The following is a 17,385-nucleotide window of genomic DNA, read 5'->3' as shown; positions in this document are numbered from 1 at the left end:
TCATAACTTTCTGAATATTACTGAGCAGTAAACCAACCAACGTACAAACAGACAGACACGAGGGAAATTATAGATTCCCTGCCAGATGTTGATTTGTACCATGTACATGTCTCTCAAAATCAACTCACTTTGGCCAAGGTATACCATAAATTGAATTTCATAACTTTCTGAGGAATGCTGAGTTTCACCAACCAACCAACCAACTTACAGACAGGTGAAAACAGGTGAAGCACGAATTCCCAGGCAGACATGATGACACCTATTATCGACCCTCCATTGTCCCACCTGGCGAGTACCTGTTCCCCACCACCTGTCCTTCACGCCTGAGCGGCCACGCCCATCGCCCCTGGCAACCCGCCAGGTTTCACCTGTTGCCCGCCCCTACCTGCCAGTCAGGCTGCACCTGTGTGCGTCACCTGTGCACACCTTGCCAAACCCCTGTTCGTCATTGGTGCGCTGGTATCGTCTTTTCCTTTGTTTGAAAAAGGGAGGGAAAGAGAACAATGGCTTGTGCCAAAGGTAGCCTGTTGTCATTAGATCTGAACAGAGTGTGACGTAATTTCTGTATTCGTCAAAGGTGTGTCGTTCAGATGAAGGATACAAAATCAAATCGTTCACCATAATTTTCAACGTTTAATAGAAGAATTTTTTTTTAATTCCAACAACCCACAAAGAGGTCATTAGGGATGGGTGAGGTGAGCGGTGGTGATTTTTCATGTGTTTTTTTCAAGGACGTTATATGACGTTGTTTTTTTTTGTTGTAGTTGTATGCAAATCAGAGATTGGATGGGAAGCAACTAACATAACATAACATAACATAACATAACATAACATAACATAACATAACATAACATAACATAACATAACATAACATATCATCAGATAAGAGGTATTTTGCCTATAAGATCCGCTTCTAAAAACATCTAAAGTTATGAAGAGAGAGTTCATGAGAGTCTGTAATAAGTGTCTTTCTGTTGGACGTGTACTCCATCCCCCTCCAGTGATTGTCCAGCTTTGATTTGAAGGCGTTCACAGATTCTGTAGCTAGCCATGAAAAGCATGTTTGTTTCTCAACCCTTAGACACAGCATACTAGGGATATCTTTACTTGCTATTCAAGAAAGGCAGGGGAACAACACAAAAACCAGGAAAAGGAAACCACTAGGGATCGATATTTCACATTTACAGTGCCTCAAGTACGTAGGGAGCCTTCTGGTCGGAAATGTCGTCGTTTCAAAGTCCTTCTTTTTTCATCAAGATTCCTAATATGTTGTTTGAAGTCCTGTTATCGACTTCCAGATAAAAATAAGCCACAGATATGCAAGGAATGAGTATAGTTTAGGGTCACAGAATTTGTGAACGCAGTTTCGTGGTGGCCATTTCACCATGAACTTAAAACCACCGCAAACATTTTTCAATTATAGTTTTTTTACTACAGTCTATGGCGCTACCGCAAACGTAAAACCACTGCGAACACTCCATTTTCCCACTACCGCGAAAGTAAATCCCCGCGAACTTAAATTTACAGTATCTCCACAATTGGTTACTTGCGCCCTCTAGGAATATGAGTCTACACTGCAGGTAACTTTCCATGACAAAGTACTGTATGTTTTTCTTACTCTTGTTTTCTTACTTCTTGTTCTTGCACATGCAATTCCTACATGTAAGCAGAAAGCATTGTAGTCCTTGGCACATTGTAAAGTTTTTGTTGCGTCAGTCCGTCTGTCTGTCTGTGTTTTTGAACATGATAACTCAAGAATGCCTGGGTGGATTGCCTTGCTATTTAGTATTCGGGTAGGTCTTGTTAAGACCTCAGAATGATTCGATTGCAGCTAGCAGTTTTGAACAAAGTTCTGCTGTTATTTTGAAAAATAACTCCATCATGATACACCCTTAAGCTAAGACCATGGTTTGCTACTGCAATATCCTGGTGGCCAACTGTGGTGTGTTGGAGTTGGCTAAGGCTGAGCGCCACCATGTTATAGTTAGGTTTAGATTACCACCTATGTTGTAAGTGGTATGGTCCACATTCCCACATGTGACTACGTCACGGATTGTGGTACGTCAGTCCTACCACCGACCACCGGCTATGCCGGCCATGCTGGAATAAACCTCAAGTTAACAGTTGCATCGTGTTGCCCGTGAGTCGCTCCCTTATAGTGATCCTTGTCCATACAGGCGGAGAGTGGTCATTAATAGGTTCTCCTCCCTTGTCCTTAGGTTGGACACAGCAAAAAAAAAGACAAAATAGAAAGCCCGATAAAAACGACTAAAAAAAACGTTGAAAAACAGCCGGAGCCTAACCTCTGCTTGGAGAGTACTCATCAAGGGCCTTCTGAGAAAGTGGTTCGCTGCCCGATCTGAGCATCTCATGAATAAAGATTAGTTCAAACAAAAGAGACGAATGCAGCAGAAATGGCTGAACAGGTTACATGTGACAAAAAGAACAAAAGATGTGTCCTCTAATTATCCAATGCCAGATCATAATACTGTGTATGTGTAGTATATACTGTCCAGCGGTTAGAGAGTGTCTCTGTATCTAGTGAGTTTGAATCTCGACTGTTGTCGCTCGACGACGATACTAAAAAGGGTCGCTGTCCTTTAGCCAGCGTCACAATTTAATCGAATGCCGGGCTAATTTGTAGATCCGTCGCAGCTCGCTGAATTTCAAAATCGCCAGAGCTTCAACCGTATTTTTCATTAAAAAGTGGACCGAGCTCGGTATTTCACTCCGGAAAGTTCAAGTAATTGACTTTCCTGTTTTTTTCTGGTGCACAACTGACATAACAAGGAGGTTTAAATCCACCATTCCTTGCTTTAAAATGTGTATCTTTTTGGCTAGAAATGTATCACTGTTATGTTCCTGAAAGTTCTAACGAATTTTCAATAATTTTGATTCTTGAAGTAGCAAAACAGAACGGTGAGTAATTTTTAAATGACAGAAAAGGGGGCGTTGTCACAGACAACTATACAATGAGCAAATAGGGCTAGGGCATGTACTAAGTAGGTCAAAAGCTAAGTTTGAGGTTGGATGTTATCTGCATCACATTTCTTGCTTCACATTTCCCTAACAGTTCATGATCAACTTGTCTCTTTCACATATATTTTCACTGCAGTCACATCTTAAAGTATTTCTAGAGTTTTCTCCGTTAAATTCATGTAAAAATCGCATTTACACCCTTGGTGGTGTTATACAGGTCATTTGAGAAACAGCGCATTGTCATTTTACAGGTACCTGCAGACACAGGTGCGGAAAAAGTTACCGAAAAAACACTGCCATTAATTTCATACCTTAATCTTTTATGGGACTGCAAGAGGTAGTGTCATTAAACGGAATTGAACGAAAAAGCAAACTAAACGCGGCGCGCAGAGTTTCTTCCTTTAGTCACAGATTGCTTGAACTGTTTATTTATTTGTCTCTGAATTCAGCTGGCACGAAAATTGAGAAAATGCAGCTATTCGTAACTTACTAGCATGTGTCACATCACCTACGCCAGAAAATATAGTTTAAATACGTACCGATGTAGGGTGAACTGTCAGGAATTCGAAAGCTGCCCCCAAAGAATTGAAGTATTCTGGAGCACAATGTTACACCTGTACCATGTACGGGTCGGTGTGAATCAATGGACCCTGGCAGAACAGCAGAACTGGTTAGACAACATGACTTAATGACGACGACTCTGTATCTATGGTAATAGAGTCCGTAATGACAACATATGTCTCTTGGGTAGGCTTCCAAGAAACTGATGATTGCTGAAAAACATCTTGTATTTCTGCTGACCAAGGAGGAGACAAGGAAGAAGAAATGGAAGATCTATCGTTAGTTAACCTACTGTGCTGGCTGCAAATACACCTGATGTATTATATTATATATTAGGCACAGTAGAAGCATCTTCTCTGGATAGTTTTAAAGAATCGCTTGCAGATAGATGTGCAAAAGTTAGGTGTGACGGGTCATTCGGTGTAATATAACCAGCTGCTGCCGCGCCGTGTGCCTGCGAAGCTGGTGTGTTACGCTGAAGGGCGGTTATACCGGCTATTAGATATAGATACAGATACAGAAGCTGGTGTGTTACGCTGACGGGCGGTTATACTGGCTATATAGATACAGATACAGACGCTGGTGTGTTACCGCTGAAGGGCGGTTATACCGGCTATATAGATACAGTTCAGTTCAGTTCAGTTCATCCTCTTGGAGGTGACACCTGTGTCTCCACTCGTTTAGATACAGATATTATTACATAGATACAGATATTATTAATGAGCTTTCAAGCACATCTGGTCTGATTATATTAGCACCCATGTCCAATAAATAGAAGGCAGATTTGAGATTGAGAAGACTGAGTTCAGTTGAGACACGGTCAGGAGAGGATGTGCACATGACAGTACAGAAATTTAAGATCTGTTTCTCGGCCACGGCGACCATTGAGCGTCTGTGATCAATCTCAACCGGAGTGCAATCAGTCCCGTCTCCACTGCTTTACATCTAGAGTACTGGATACCACATTTTCCCCTTTTTAAATGGATATTACATGTAGACAAGAAAAAAAGCCATCCGAAAAAAAGGAGGATCAAAGTCTTGAGTAATGGATTTGGCGTAATGCACCCCCACCTAACTCCTTCAGCTTTTCCCCCTGCCCCTTCATCTTTTCCCCCGGACTTCCCCTTAACCCCCGCCGTAATTCATCTGTGCCCCCGTCCTTCATCTTTACCCCCGGTGTAATTCCGCTTTTCCCCCTCCTTTCCGCTACCCCCGATGGCCACCGTCAACCCGAATTGCACGTAGTCGACACGAAAATCGTTCAGAAAGTAACAATAACGGCTGCGCCACGAAACATGAAATTTTATAATTCTCTAGGACACATTCTGGGCCTAGATTGAAAATTTCTCAAATGAAGCCCTTCTACAGTTTTCTTTGTACAGCCACAGAAGACTGTAGGTTCTAGCGTGTGTGTTACGCCGAATGGCGGTTATACCGGCTATATAGATACAGATACAGATACAGTGTGTCTCCGTATTGAAGAAGTCTCCAAGGAGGGAGCAATCGTGTCTTCTTTCGGAGTGGGATAAATACTTTGCAGGCCTGATAATTATAGAAATATACTATAATCCCCATCTCTTTTGAAAATTGGATGGTTTACTATAATTCACTTTTTCAGCACTCCAGTCACCTGAAGATGTTATTCATTGAATAAAATTTCCTAATAATTGCTGCCTTTTGGTACTGTAGAATATAAAACTGTGAGACCTTGAAATCAGAATAAGCAGTCCTCCTTCTTGGTCTTCTGTATCTATATAGCCGGTATAACCGCCCTTCGGCGTAACACACCAGGTCTTGAGCTGATGGTAGAATAACAGTCTCTTTGTCTGTGATTAGTATTTAGTATATTAGGGAGAATCCTATTAGCAACACTGCACAATCGCAGAGCCAAAACAAACCCTCAGGCCACACCAATTTAATTTCTTGGTTCACGGATTTTTTCATAAAAAATATGGAGCGAGAGGGCGAAATAAAAATAAAAATTGTAAAATGGTTGGGGTAAAGGTAAAGGCTAATCCAAAACATAAAGAGAAAAAGTTTTCAGCTTGAAAAAAGTACAAAAACACTATTTTTGTACAGTAACAGCACCTGTACCCACACTTTAAGGAGCTTATAATATAAAGGCCAATTTGCTACACCAGAAAGTTGGTGAATGGTTTCATTAATGGTGAAAATTTGCTTGAGTGGTAATTTTTATTTTTATTTTTTTCCCCAGAAAATAGGAGCGAGCGAATCCGTGAACCAAGAAATTAAATCGGTGTGGCCTCAGTAACAAAGGAGACCATTGTGACACTTGTTGGGCAGTAATCACCAGTGGTCAGAGCTGTTTTTTCTGCCTGAGTGACGACCAACAGGTGGTCTGGGTGGGAACAGGTGGAACTGTAGTGTACTGACCAGTGTGCGGACTGGGGGATTGTGTTCATTTGTTGTACGTACGATGCTAAACTTTCTTCCAACACTTCCTTGGCAATGCAAAGGTGTACACAGGTCAGATTTTCAATGACCACTGTGGCCTTCTTCAGGATCGCTGTTCTATCTGAGAGACGTTCTTCCGATAACGTTCTTCCGATAACGTTCTTCCGATAATGTTCTTCCAAAAATGTTCTTCCAAAAATGTTCTTCTGATAATGTCCATCTGACAAGGAATCGGCAATTATTGATATGTTTTGGCTGGTACAAAAAGGAGGTTCGCCAGGCCTCCATCCAGGTGATTTGTAGAGGATCACCAACTCCAGACAGAAGGGTTTGCACCATCGCACGCCACACCATCGCACGTGTGGTGGGTTCTTTAACATGCCTGGGGTGTGGCTCTCCCCAAACACTGTACCTCCATTTAACGTCCTATCCGGGGGACGGCCCTAGCCGAAGCTAGGTACTCATTTTCACCTGAGTAAAGTGAGGAAAGCCGTGTCAAGTGCCTTAGCCCTTAGCTGTATTGACTGTTTTACCACTAAAAGGAACTCGGTTCTGGCTTGGCTGTCCCTGGGACCCTGGCAGCTGGAACCCTTGCAAGCACAAAGCACCCTGGGACCGGAGTGAGCGGGCGATCTCCTCCACTAGTGCAATCCTGACCTGATGAAGTATAAAACTTAAAGAAAAATAGCAATGGTTACTGAACAATTTTAGTATGATCTATACATTCTAAATTCAGAGTGGTGCAGGTAAAATTTGTCTGGTGCAGGTAATTTTCAGTGCAGGTATGCAGAAAATAATATTTTGAGCCCTGCTATTGTGAAGTTAGCCCAGTGGTACACCAGTAACAAAGGCGCCCATTGTAACGCGGCTGTGTCACAGTAATCGCTGGTTTGCAATCTGGGGCAATTTCTCTGCATGAGTGACGACCGACAGGTGTTCCTCAGGAACAGGTGTATCCGCTTCAGCTTACCTGCTGGGCACCTTTGTCTGCTCTAATGTCACACCTGTATAGTGATAGCTGTCAATCATAGGGAGTCTATAGCCGAGAGAAGCTCTGCATCTGTGCAATTTTGTTGTTCAATTTAAAGATTTTGTTCCTTTATTTCTACGTTTTGTGTGGGAATGCAGTACAAATTTCCCAAAGACACTACTTGGGACTGGAACAATCTGTTTTATGTGGAAAGATGGTGACTAATATATGTTTTCACTCACTAACTCACTGACTCACTCACTCACACTCACTCACTCACTCACCCACTCACTCACCCACTCACTCACCCACTCACTCACTCACTCATTCACTCACTCTCACTCACGCACACTATCTCACTCACTCACTCACTCACTCGCTCTCACTCACTCATTCACTCACTCACTCACTTGCTCACTCACTCAATCACTCACTCACTCACTCACTGGCTTCACTCCTCTGCCAGCTTTTGATACTTTTGATACTATCTTATGCTACCTTAGGATCTGCTTTGAGATTAGGGACACATGCCTGGAGGGATGCCTGATATCAGGTGGCCTGATGGATTAAGATTAATGATTATTACCTTGAGAAGGGATTAAGCCCAGTTTGGCACCTGAGGGCTGCACTGTATAAATCATGTGCTTATCACGCGCAGCCTGAGATGGACTGGACAGTGTTAGAGTAGTACAGACCTAAGTGTGCATGTGTGCTGTAGAATGTAGTCAGGAGCTCAGCCTGGTTGGTGGTGGATCAGAACTACTAGTTTTTGTATTGTATCTCTATTTAGACTAGATACTGAAATATACTGTAAATGCAGAAACTTTTGCGGTAGTTTAATGTTCGCAGTTTTCGCGGTGGCTGCGAACATAAACCACCAGGAACATTTTTCAATGGCAGTAAGAGACTACAGTGCATGATACTACCATGACCTTAAAACCGAACTTAAAAGTCCTTTTTCCCGTTACCGCAAAATTAAATTCCCACAAACTTAAATGCATTTACAGTATTTCCATTTGTCCCCCTACAGAGAAAGGCCCACCGCAGGTGAAGTGGCTGGCTGACTGTTACCACGCCGGGAAGTCCGCCGCTCAGCGTCGGCAGATCCAGAAACGCTTCATGTCGGGAGAGCTGCGTATCGTCGTGGCAACGGTCGCGTTCGGCATGGGGCTGGACAAGTCCGACGTGCGGGCCATCATCCACTACAACATGCCAAAGAGCTTTGAGAACTACGTTCAGGAGATCGGGAGGGCGGGGAGGGATGGGAAGCCCTCACACTGTCATCTCTTCCTCAACGCTGATGTAAGAGAGACTCCTAGCAATTTGCACTAGAACTGCAGGCATTTTTAAAACTTCTTTCAGTAGTTTTACATCGGGAAGGCGGGGAGAGATGGGAAGCCCTTGCACTGTCATCTCTTCCTCAACGCTGATGTAAGAGAGACACCTAGCAATTTTCATTGAAACTGCAGAGGCACAATTTATTTCTTTGAAATTTTGTAGAACTATGTACAGGAGATTGGGAGGGCAGGCAGGGATGGGAAGCCTTCACACTGTCACCTCTTCCTCAATGCTGATGTAAGGGAGACTCCTAGCAATTTTCATTGAAACTGCAGAGGCACAATTTATTTCTTTGAAATTTTGTAGAACTATGTACAGGAGATTGGGAGGGCAGGCAGGGATGGGAAGCCTTCACACTGTCACCTCTTCCTCAATGCTGATGTAAGGGAGACTCCTAGCAATTTTCATTGAAACTGCAGAGGCACAATTTATTTCTTTGAAATTTTGTAGAACTATGTACAGGAGATTGGGAGGGCAGGGAGAGATGGGGGACCTTCACACTGTCACCTCTTCTTTAACGCTGATGCAAGAGAGACACCTAGCAATTTTCATTGAAACTGCAAAGGCTAGCATCACATTTCCACAAAGGGGCTTGGCTGTGCAGTTTTGGAGAATGAAAAGTACAATACAAAGACAACCGAAACACATTATGAACCCAAAATAATTCAACGGCATAAGGCATAAACTTAAATTTTTCATTTCTTCAAACAGCCCGGCTGGGCCCCTGGGTAGGGAATGTGACATAAGCCTAATTCAGGCTAGAAATGTCAAGTACTGTAATGACTTAAGCTGTTTGCTTAATGTTGTTGTTCATTTGTTTATTGTTTATTGCAGGGTTCGGACCTGTGTGAGTTGCGGCGCCACACCTACGGCAACTCAGTTGACAGGACGACAGTGAAGAAACTGCTGAGGAAAGTTTTCCCGCGCTGCCGGTGTCGCGAGAAGTTACGGCAGCAACGGGAACGAGAGAGAGCTGCACAGGTGCAGGTCAGGGTTACTGCATTTTTTTTGTATTTTGAAAAATAATAGATTTACTAGAAAATTTTATTCCTAGCTATGTGCAACACTGCGATCAGGTAGGGATTCGAATCCAGAACAAGTATAGCCACAAGACCGTGCTTCCAAAAGAAACCTTGCTCTTTACTTGCTGTCGAGTTCTGAACTTGGTTGTTGAAACGTTTCCCTTTGTACAGGAACCAGAATTTGAAGAAGATGGTATAGACTACGCCATGCTGTCTGAAGATGCTAACACTCCAGCACAAGTCTCCACTGGTCTAGACAATGACCAGAACACAGCCTCAGCAGTTTGCAACCATGAAACTGCTGACAGTTCGGAGGCCCCCCTGCCTTGTAGCTGCCCTGGGCATGTGGTGGCAGTGCCTGTGGAGGCAGCTGTGCAGGCACTGGACATGACGGAGGAAGGTCAGCTATGGGTCTTTCATTGACTGTGACTCATTGGAGTATTGCTGAGTGGATCATGAGCACCTTTAGGACCTACATTGAAATAAATTTTTTTCTAGCCAATTTGTTGAAGAGAAATGTGCTGTTGCCTCATTTCTTCTTCCTCTGTCCAAGAATAAATTTAACAGCACTTCTCATAAATCTGAATTTCAGTAGGCCAGTAGGCTGACCCAATAACTACTGCCCAAGCCCCAATTTGTTGTTTTTTAATTAAAAAAGAGGCGTCTGATGTTTTCAATCAGTGCCTTTGTTCACGTTTTTTACCTCAGTCACTGGCGAAAGATGCTAAATGTCTAACTGGTTCCTAAATCTTAATCTAGTTGTTGAGTAATAGAGTAATTTCCAGATATGGCGGCCATCTTGGGTCATGCACTAAATGGAAAAATGAATAAAAATTTAGCCGAAATGACCTTGTGTTTGTTTTCCTGGATGTGTTCCCCTTGCATCTGCAGGCATCGCCACCTTGCTGTGCTACCTGGAACTGCACCAGAGGAAGTGGATCGAGGTGCTCCAACCAATCAGAGCCTTCTGCACCATCCAGTTCTACGGGGGACCGGGGTTGCTACGGCAACTGGCGCGGACCAACCCCATCATCGCCGCGGCCGTCGCCATGGGGAGGAAGAAGGGAGTCGACCACTCGACCAGCAACAGGTCAGGCTGGGGCCATCTGTTGAACTTGTTTCACTGTTAAGCTTTACGGGTATCCATGCATGTGTTATCCAGCACCAAGAGACCATGTCTAGCGAATTATTTTCCTTGCACACTGTTTCAAGATTCAAGGACCAGGAGCCAATTGCCTTTAACCTTTAACCTCTGATGCTACAGGTTAGAGGTCAAGTCGTGGAGCCGGCAGACAGGATGGGGTGGGACATGTAGTCTTTAACCTCTGTCCCTGCAGGTTAGAGTTCAATGTGTTGGAGCTGTGGGTAGACAGCTTGGGTTGGGACCTAGAGCATGTCCCCTGTAACCTTTAACCTCTGACCCTGCAGGTTAGAGTTCAATGTTGTGGAGCTGGCAGACAGGATGGGGTGGGACCTGGAGCCTGTCACCTTTAACCTTGTACCCACAGGTTAGAGTTCAATGTGGTGGAGCTGGCAGACAGGATGGGATGGGACCTGGAGCCTGTCACCTTTAACCTTTAACCCCTGTACTCACAGGTTAGAGTTCAATGTTGTGGAGCTGGCAGACAGGATGGGGTGGGACCTGGAGCCTGTCACCTTTAACCTTTAACCCTGTACCCACAGGTTAGAGTTCAACGTTGTGGAACTGGCAGACAGGATGGGGTGGGACCTGGAGCCTGTCACCTTTAAACTCTAACCCCTGTACCCACAGGTTAGAGTTCAATGTTGTGGAGCTGGCAGACAGGATGGGATGGGACCTGGAGCCTGTCACCTTTAACCTTTAACCCCTGTACCCACAGGTTAAAGTTCAACGTTGTGTAGCTGGCAGACAGGATGGGGTGGGACCTGGAGCCTGTCACCTTTAACCTTTAACCCCTGTACCCACAGGTAAGAGTTCAACGTTGTGGAGCTGGCAGACAGGATGGGGTGGGACCTGGTGCCTGTCACCTTTAACCTTTAACCCCTGTACCCACAGGTTAGAGTTCAATGTGGTGGAGCTAGCAGACAGGATGGGGTGGGACCTGGAGCCTGTACGGAGGGACATCCGGGCACTCAAGTGGAAGAGGACAAACACAGGAGGTGGGGAAATACCTGAAACAAATTATGAGGCTCTGCTTTTGAAACCATGTCAGTTCTGTCTGTAATTGGTAGGAGACTCCACTGTTTACAGATATGCTCAACAAGTTCAACCTCCAGTATTTCTTGTCATACATTGTTTTCATTAAGTCCTCTCCACATAAGCATTTTTCAGTTTCTGTAAAGTGAGATATGGTCAACCTACTCTTATTAAAAGTTGTGCCCTTAAAAGTTGTGCCCTTAACAACATTGATAAGTGTTGTTTTCATACTGGTGTTGTTGATCTCTGCTTTGACTACTGCAGTTTTGTCCGTAACTGACAGGGGTCTCTTCTGAGCTTCAGGTTACCAGCGGACGGGCCTGCTGGCGGAGTTTACGGACGTGTCGTTCCTGCTGCGGGCGCCGGGCGACCTGACGGACGATCAGCTGGAGGAGGTGTCGGATTTCCTGTACGGTCGGGTGGAGTCTCAGGAGCGGACGGAGCTCAGGCAGCTCAAGGCAGTCTTCCAGGCGCTGACAGAGTAAGGGTTACTAAGGCATCTACACATTATGTTTGCCTAGCCTACCTATATACCAACTTAACAGGACAGTCTTCCAGGCGCTGACAGAGTAAGGCGTCGTCCATTCTCCTTCACAGAGACATCCAATGGCAAAACCGCTGCTTGTCTGTACTCTGCTATCTCAAGTGTCAGCATTTGTTCCTGTGGGCGTCGCCCGGTTTCACCATTGGATGTCTCTGCATAGGAGAATGGACGTTGTGTTTTCCTAGCCTACCTACCTGCATAGTCACCTGACCTCCAGCTTGTTTGTGGGACTAGGTAGTCTCTCTCTTGCTGTACAGAACATTTAGACATTAAAGAAAGGCACGATTAGACGCAGTTTTTTTCCTCGCCAATATCGGGTTGCCGACAGTTTTTTCTAGATGGAAATTTTATTGTCGTAGTCAAGATATCGGCAAAACGGAGTGTACGGAGCTCAGGCAGCTCAAGGCAGTCTTCCAGGCATTAACAGAGTAGGGCATCTTCACATTTGACCTTATGTTTCCCCAGCCACATGTATTACATGTATTTATGTCATACCTTGGCTGCAATAACATTTGATATGGGTCTCGTTCTCATTGAAATGTCGAAAATTGCATTTTTTTGGTCGAAAAATAAATCGGCTTTATTTTCACTGAAAACTACGTGGTTGTTTAGGAAAATTCCTCTTTTAACCATAGCCAAAAAATGGCAACTTATTATTTTCGGTCCCATTGGTAATGCATTACAGGGCAGGTAACAAACGTTACCGGTAACGTTTGTTACAACAGTAGACTTTACCCTGTTTTCCTCGAAAGGACTTACCTTATTAACTACATCATTTAGGTATAAGTGGATGTCCCTAGGGACATTTGAAAAGTGGGCAGCTTTTTTACACCAGGTCAAATAGAAAGCTTAGACAGCATCGAACAATGGTAACGTTTGTTACAGTCATTTCTGTACAACATTTTGTTAAGCAAGGTGGGATACAAATGACAGTCAACAATCCTTTATTGTTTCTTTAGAAAGCCAGAAAAACTGTACAGCGTCACAAAAACGGCCATTTCTAGTCTTATACGTGGTAAATATAACCTAGGCAACCATCGTACTAGTGGTGGTAACGTTTGTTACAGAATCTGGCGACAGGCATAAACCACCTCACACAGCCTCCAAGATCAGTGACAGGAGCGATCTGACGTGATCGGGCAGAGGGTCTGGGTAGCTGGTTTCACCTACCGAACAATTATTCTGGGAACTGACCAGTTACATTTTTGGCTACTATTTGAATTCTTCGTTTCTTCTCAGGCGACAGCCATTTTTTAGGGTGTGAAATCCCACCCGTGGCCATAATAATCTTCTAACCCGTCAACATATACGAAAGATGTGGTGCATCTTTTGTAAAACATTACTGGGGTTGTGGAAAGATGAAGGAACCAATGCTGTTGTCTATAATTTGCTCCATATCAAGGCGTAAAGTCAGGCGACAGCATTTCGACATTTAAATGAGAACGAGCCATGGGTGTTCTGTTCCTGTCCGGGCGATAACTTGGGGTATTACACTTGGTTCTTCTGTTATCACACGGGCTTCCATAGAACAATTCAAAGTCACACCGAGTGTGCCACTGTCAATGATTAGAATGCCGGATTGGGACTTTAAAATTGCTGTACAGTTGTTACAATTTTTCTTAGCCAAACTTAGAAATATCATAGAGAAATGCCAAATTCAATTTCATGGAAGTTATGGAAAAAGATGTGAAAGAGCAAAATGTAAAATGAAGAATTTATTGTTCTGTATATCATACTCATTTTTACAATCATTTTTTTAACCTTCCTGACTACTTAGATTTCATACTGAATGCAACTTTCTATTCGCATGCTCGCATCAGTTTTGGGGTTCTCAGAGGATGTCATCCATATAATCTAATATCTTCTTAAATCATAATAAATGAACTACAATTAAGGAACACAAACAAGAAATTGTGAATGAAAGTGTCTCTTGCCCCCCTCCTGCCCCAGCGTGTCGCATGACGAGTTCTGGCACTGTGCGGAAGAAGTGGACCAAGGTCGGAGCGAGCAGCTCAAGGTCACCCTGAGGGAGTACTTCGAGAAGGAGCCGACACTTAACGTTTCTTCAGACAGCTGTGGGGAGGAGGAGGAGGAACAGGTAAGGAACAATTATACTTCTTAGGCCTATCTCAAGCACATCTAATTCTAAGAACCTATGTGCACTACTCTCCAAGCAGAGGTTAGGCTCTGGCTGTTTTTTTTATAACGTTTTTTTAGTCGTTTTTATCAGGCATTCTATTTTGTATTGTACATGTATTGTCAAAGCCTAACGTACTTCAAGAAAAATGACTAAATAGAAATCCTGATAAAAACGACTTAAGACGTGTTCAAAAACAGCCGGAGCCTACCGTTACCCTCTGCTTGGAGAGTAAGAACCTACCACACTTGTCAGAAACAGTAAGGGTCCTTCAAGAAAAATGACAAAATAGAAATCCCATTAAAAACGACTAAAAACGCGTTAAAAAAACAGCCGGAGCTACCCTCTGCTTGGAGAGTAAGAACCCACCACACTTATAAAAAAGAGTAGGTCCTTTCCACTTCCCGGAGTGGTTCTGAACCTACTGAAGGGGGTACTTTGAGAAGGAGCTGACACTTAACGTTTCTTCAGACAGCTGTGGGGAGGAGCAAGAGGTGGAACAGGTGTGGTTTGGTTTGGTACAGATCTCCAATAGTGACAGATATGTCACTATTTTTCCTGGAGTCCGGGTGATTTGTAGAGAATCACCAATTCTAGAAAAAAGAAATTGCACCATGACACACTGCACCATCGCCCGTGTGGGGGTTCCTTTTGTGCGTGCGTGGGGTGTGGCTCTCCCCAAACACTTGACCTCCATTTAACGTCCTATCCGAAGGATGGCCCTAGCCGTAGCTAGGTACTCATTTTCACTTGAGTTAAGTGAGATAACGTCCTTGAACTGACACATCTGCTTGGAGACGACTGTTACTCAATGTTGTTTTTAAGGAAGCTAAACTCCTTGTTAATGTTACAACTCTATACACCTTTCTCACGCGGCGGCCATGATAGATCGAAGACAAGGTCAATGAGGCAAGCAGACAAAACTTATTTCTAAAATCAGGTCCCATTTAGTTTTCCCCCAAACCACGCAAATTTTCATGATATAAGATAGAATAATAAATATTACAAGAAGTGTTATGCACCGAAAGATGTAGCAATTTAGAGTAGTGTAGACTGACCCCATGGTCCCTTAAGAGATGCAAAATAAAAACATAATAATGCAAATTTTTAACGAATTTGCAGCCATTCACTTATTGGTCGATTTCCTAATTGGCAGGCTACCATTGGTCGAACTGCTGATTATGATGGACAGCCTTTTGTTTGCCACATTGAACTCGTTTTAGATCTATCATGGCCGCCGCGTGAGAAAGGTGTATAGGAGTATGCCTATGTATGTATGTATGTAACTGTATAGGAGTATGCCTATGTATGTATATATGTAACTGTATATGAGTATGCCTATGTATGTATATATGTAACTGTATAGGAGTATGCCTATGTATGTATGTACGAGGGGCGTGCAAGAAGTAATGGCCCTGACCCATTTCCCATAGCAGGAGATTGATGAAACTTGGCACAGATATTAGTCATTATCTTCATAGGAATCACCCAGAGTTATGCATTTCTCCCATCGTTTGATGCAGCTCTGGACACCGTTTTTGTAGGACACCCCAGGTTGGTCCTCCAACAGATGCCTCATCAATGGCAGAAGCGGGACGACCAGGTCTGGGAGCTGTTTCCACAGACTTCCGGTCACCTTTGAATTCAGGATGCCAGCGTTTTACAAGGTCATATGATGGGGCATCATCACCATAAGTTTCATTTATTTCATCAAAAGTCTTCTTTGGTGTGCGTCCTTTCAAATACAAAAACCGGATCACTGCGCGACACTCAACTGGTTCCATTTCACACCTGGTCCATTTCGCACCTGACTAAGTTCAAACACCAGTAAATCAGAAACCACAATTAGTTCAGAGCTGTCTTTCGCAACATACCCCATAGAGATATTAATCATTACACATACAAAATTTCATTTAGATCAGACGACTGGAAGTGGGTCAGGGCCATTACTTCTTCCACGCCCCTCGTATGTAACTGTATAGGAGTATGCCTATGTTTGTATGTATGTATGTAAACTCCTTGACATCTCTGTTCAGGTGCCGCTGAAGAACGAGGGCCAGGTGCGTGCGGACATTTGCAGCTTCGTGTGTCTGCACCACGATAGGAACTTCACCGGTCGAGCCATCGCTCGCATCTTCCACGGGATCACCAGCCCCTGCTACCCAGCACAGGTCGGTAGTAGTAGTAGTAAAGTAGTATGCAGTATTTGATCATACTGCTGCTGGGGTCCCTGACACAGAGGTAGGCAGCATTTGGCTACACTGCACACCGCGCTTCCAAGCAACTCTGTCCAGCGGGTTCACCTTGATGTCTCTCCTAACATATTCCATCCAGGATTTCCTAGGTCGGCCACAACCACTGCGGCCTGACAATTTCAATTTGGTGATGGAGTTTATGCAGTCACTAGATCTTTCTACATGTCCGTACCGTTCAAATCATGGTAGTCAGGAGACTGTTTCTACCTGTCTCTTACAGCTGTTTGTTACCTGTCTGTTTACCTGCATGTTTGTTTATCCAGGTGTGGGGGCGTGATCGACGGTACTGGCGCAGCCACCTGGATGTGGACTTCAACCAGCTGCGGAGGCTGGCAGTGGAGGAACTGGTCAGGATCAGGATGTGAGGATGTCACTTGAAGATGTGTCACGTCTTAAAGGATGGGGGAGCTCACTGAAGATCTGATCATCTTAAAGTGGAGGAACTGGTCAGGATCAGGATGTGAGGAACCTGAAGATGTCTTTAGTGATGTGATAACTTACCTCGTTTTAGATAAGATGGGAGATATAGGCCGGGCCTTGTCTTTAAGATGGGAGAACTTGCCTTAAGGAGGCTGGCAGTGGAGGAACTGGTCAGAATCCGGATGTGAGGATGTCACTTGAAGATGTGTCATGTCTTAAAGGATGGGAGAGCTTACTGAAGATCTGATTATCTTAAAGTGGAGGAACTGGTCAGGATCAGGATGTGAGGAACCTGAAGATTATGTGATAACTTACCTAATTTTAGATTAAGACAAGGCCCGGCCTAAGTCTCCCATCTTAACAAAAATGAGGTATGTTCTCTCATCTTAAAGACAAGGCCCAGCTATCTCCCATCTTAACTTAATCTAAAATTAGGTAAGTTATCACATAGTCTTAAGGAGGCTGGCAGTGGGGGAACTGGTCCGGATCAGGATGTGAGGAAAGATGTGTTATGTCTTAAACTTTCGGAGAACTTACCTGAAGATCTATCTTGTCTTGAAGAAGGGGA

The 17,385-nt window shown here is 44.0% G+C and overlaps 1 protein-coding gene and 1 pseudogene across 1 annotated transcript; one reads left to right on the top strand and one right to left on the bottom strand.

Moving 5' to 3' along the window:
- Positions 1-3,635, bottom strand: part of LOC118417053 — an 18,711-nt pseudogene extending 15,076 nt beyond the window's left edge.
- A 2,374-nt stretch (positions 3,636-6,009) lies between these two features.
- LOC118417050 (ATP-dependent DNA helicase Q4-like) lies at positions 6,010-17,074 on the top strand. The gene is made up of 10 exons (XM_035822406.1): positions 6,010-6,027; positions 7,956-8,227; positions 9,098-9,250; positions 9,457-9,685; positions 10,177-10,375; positions 11,321-11,424; positions 11,765-11,942; positions 13,956-14,103; positions 16,179-16,313; positions 16,661-17,074. The coding sequence occupies exons 2-10, from the start codon at positions 8,045-8,047 to the stop codon at positions 16,760-16,762; spliced, it is 1,431 nt and encodes a 476-aa protein (XP_035678299.1). The 5' UTR covers positions 6,010-6,027; positions 7,956-8,044; the 3' UTR covers positions 16,763-17,074.
- Positions 17,075-17,385: the final 311 nt, after the last annotated feature.

The sequence above is a fragment of the Branchiostoma floridae genome, chromosome 6, assembly GCF_000003815.2.
Source record: "Branchiostoma floridae strain S238N-H82 chromosome 6, Bfl_VNyyK, whole genome shotgun sequence".
Classification (NCBI taxonomy): Eukaryota; Metazoa; Chordata; class Leptocardii; order Amphioxiformes; family Branchiostomatidae; genus Branchiostoma; species Branchiostoma floridae.
The sequence above is the reverse complement of the archived record's forward strand: the minus strand, read 5'-3'. Positions and strand labels throughout refer to the sequence as shown.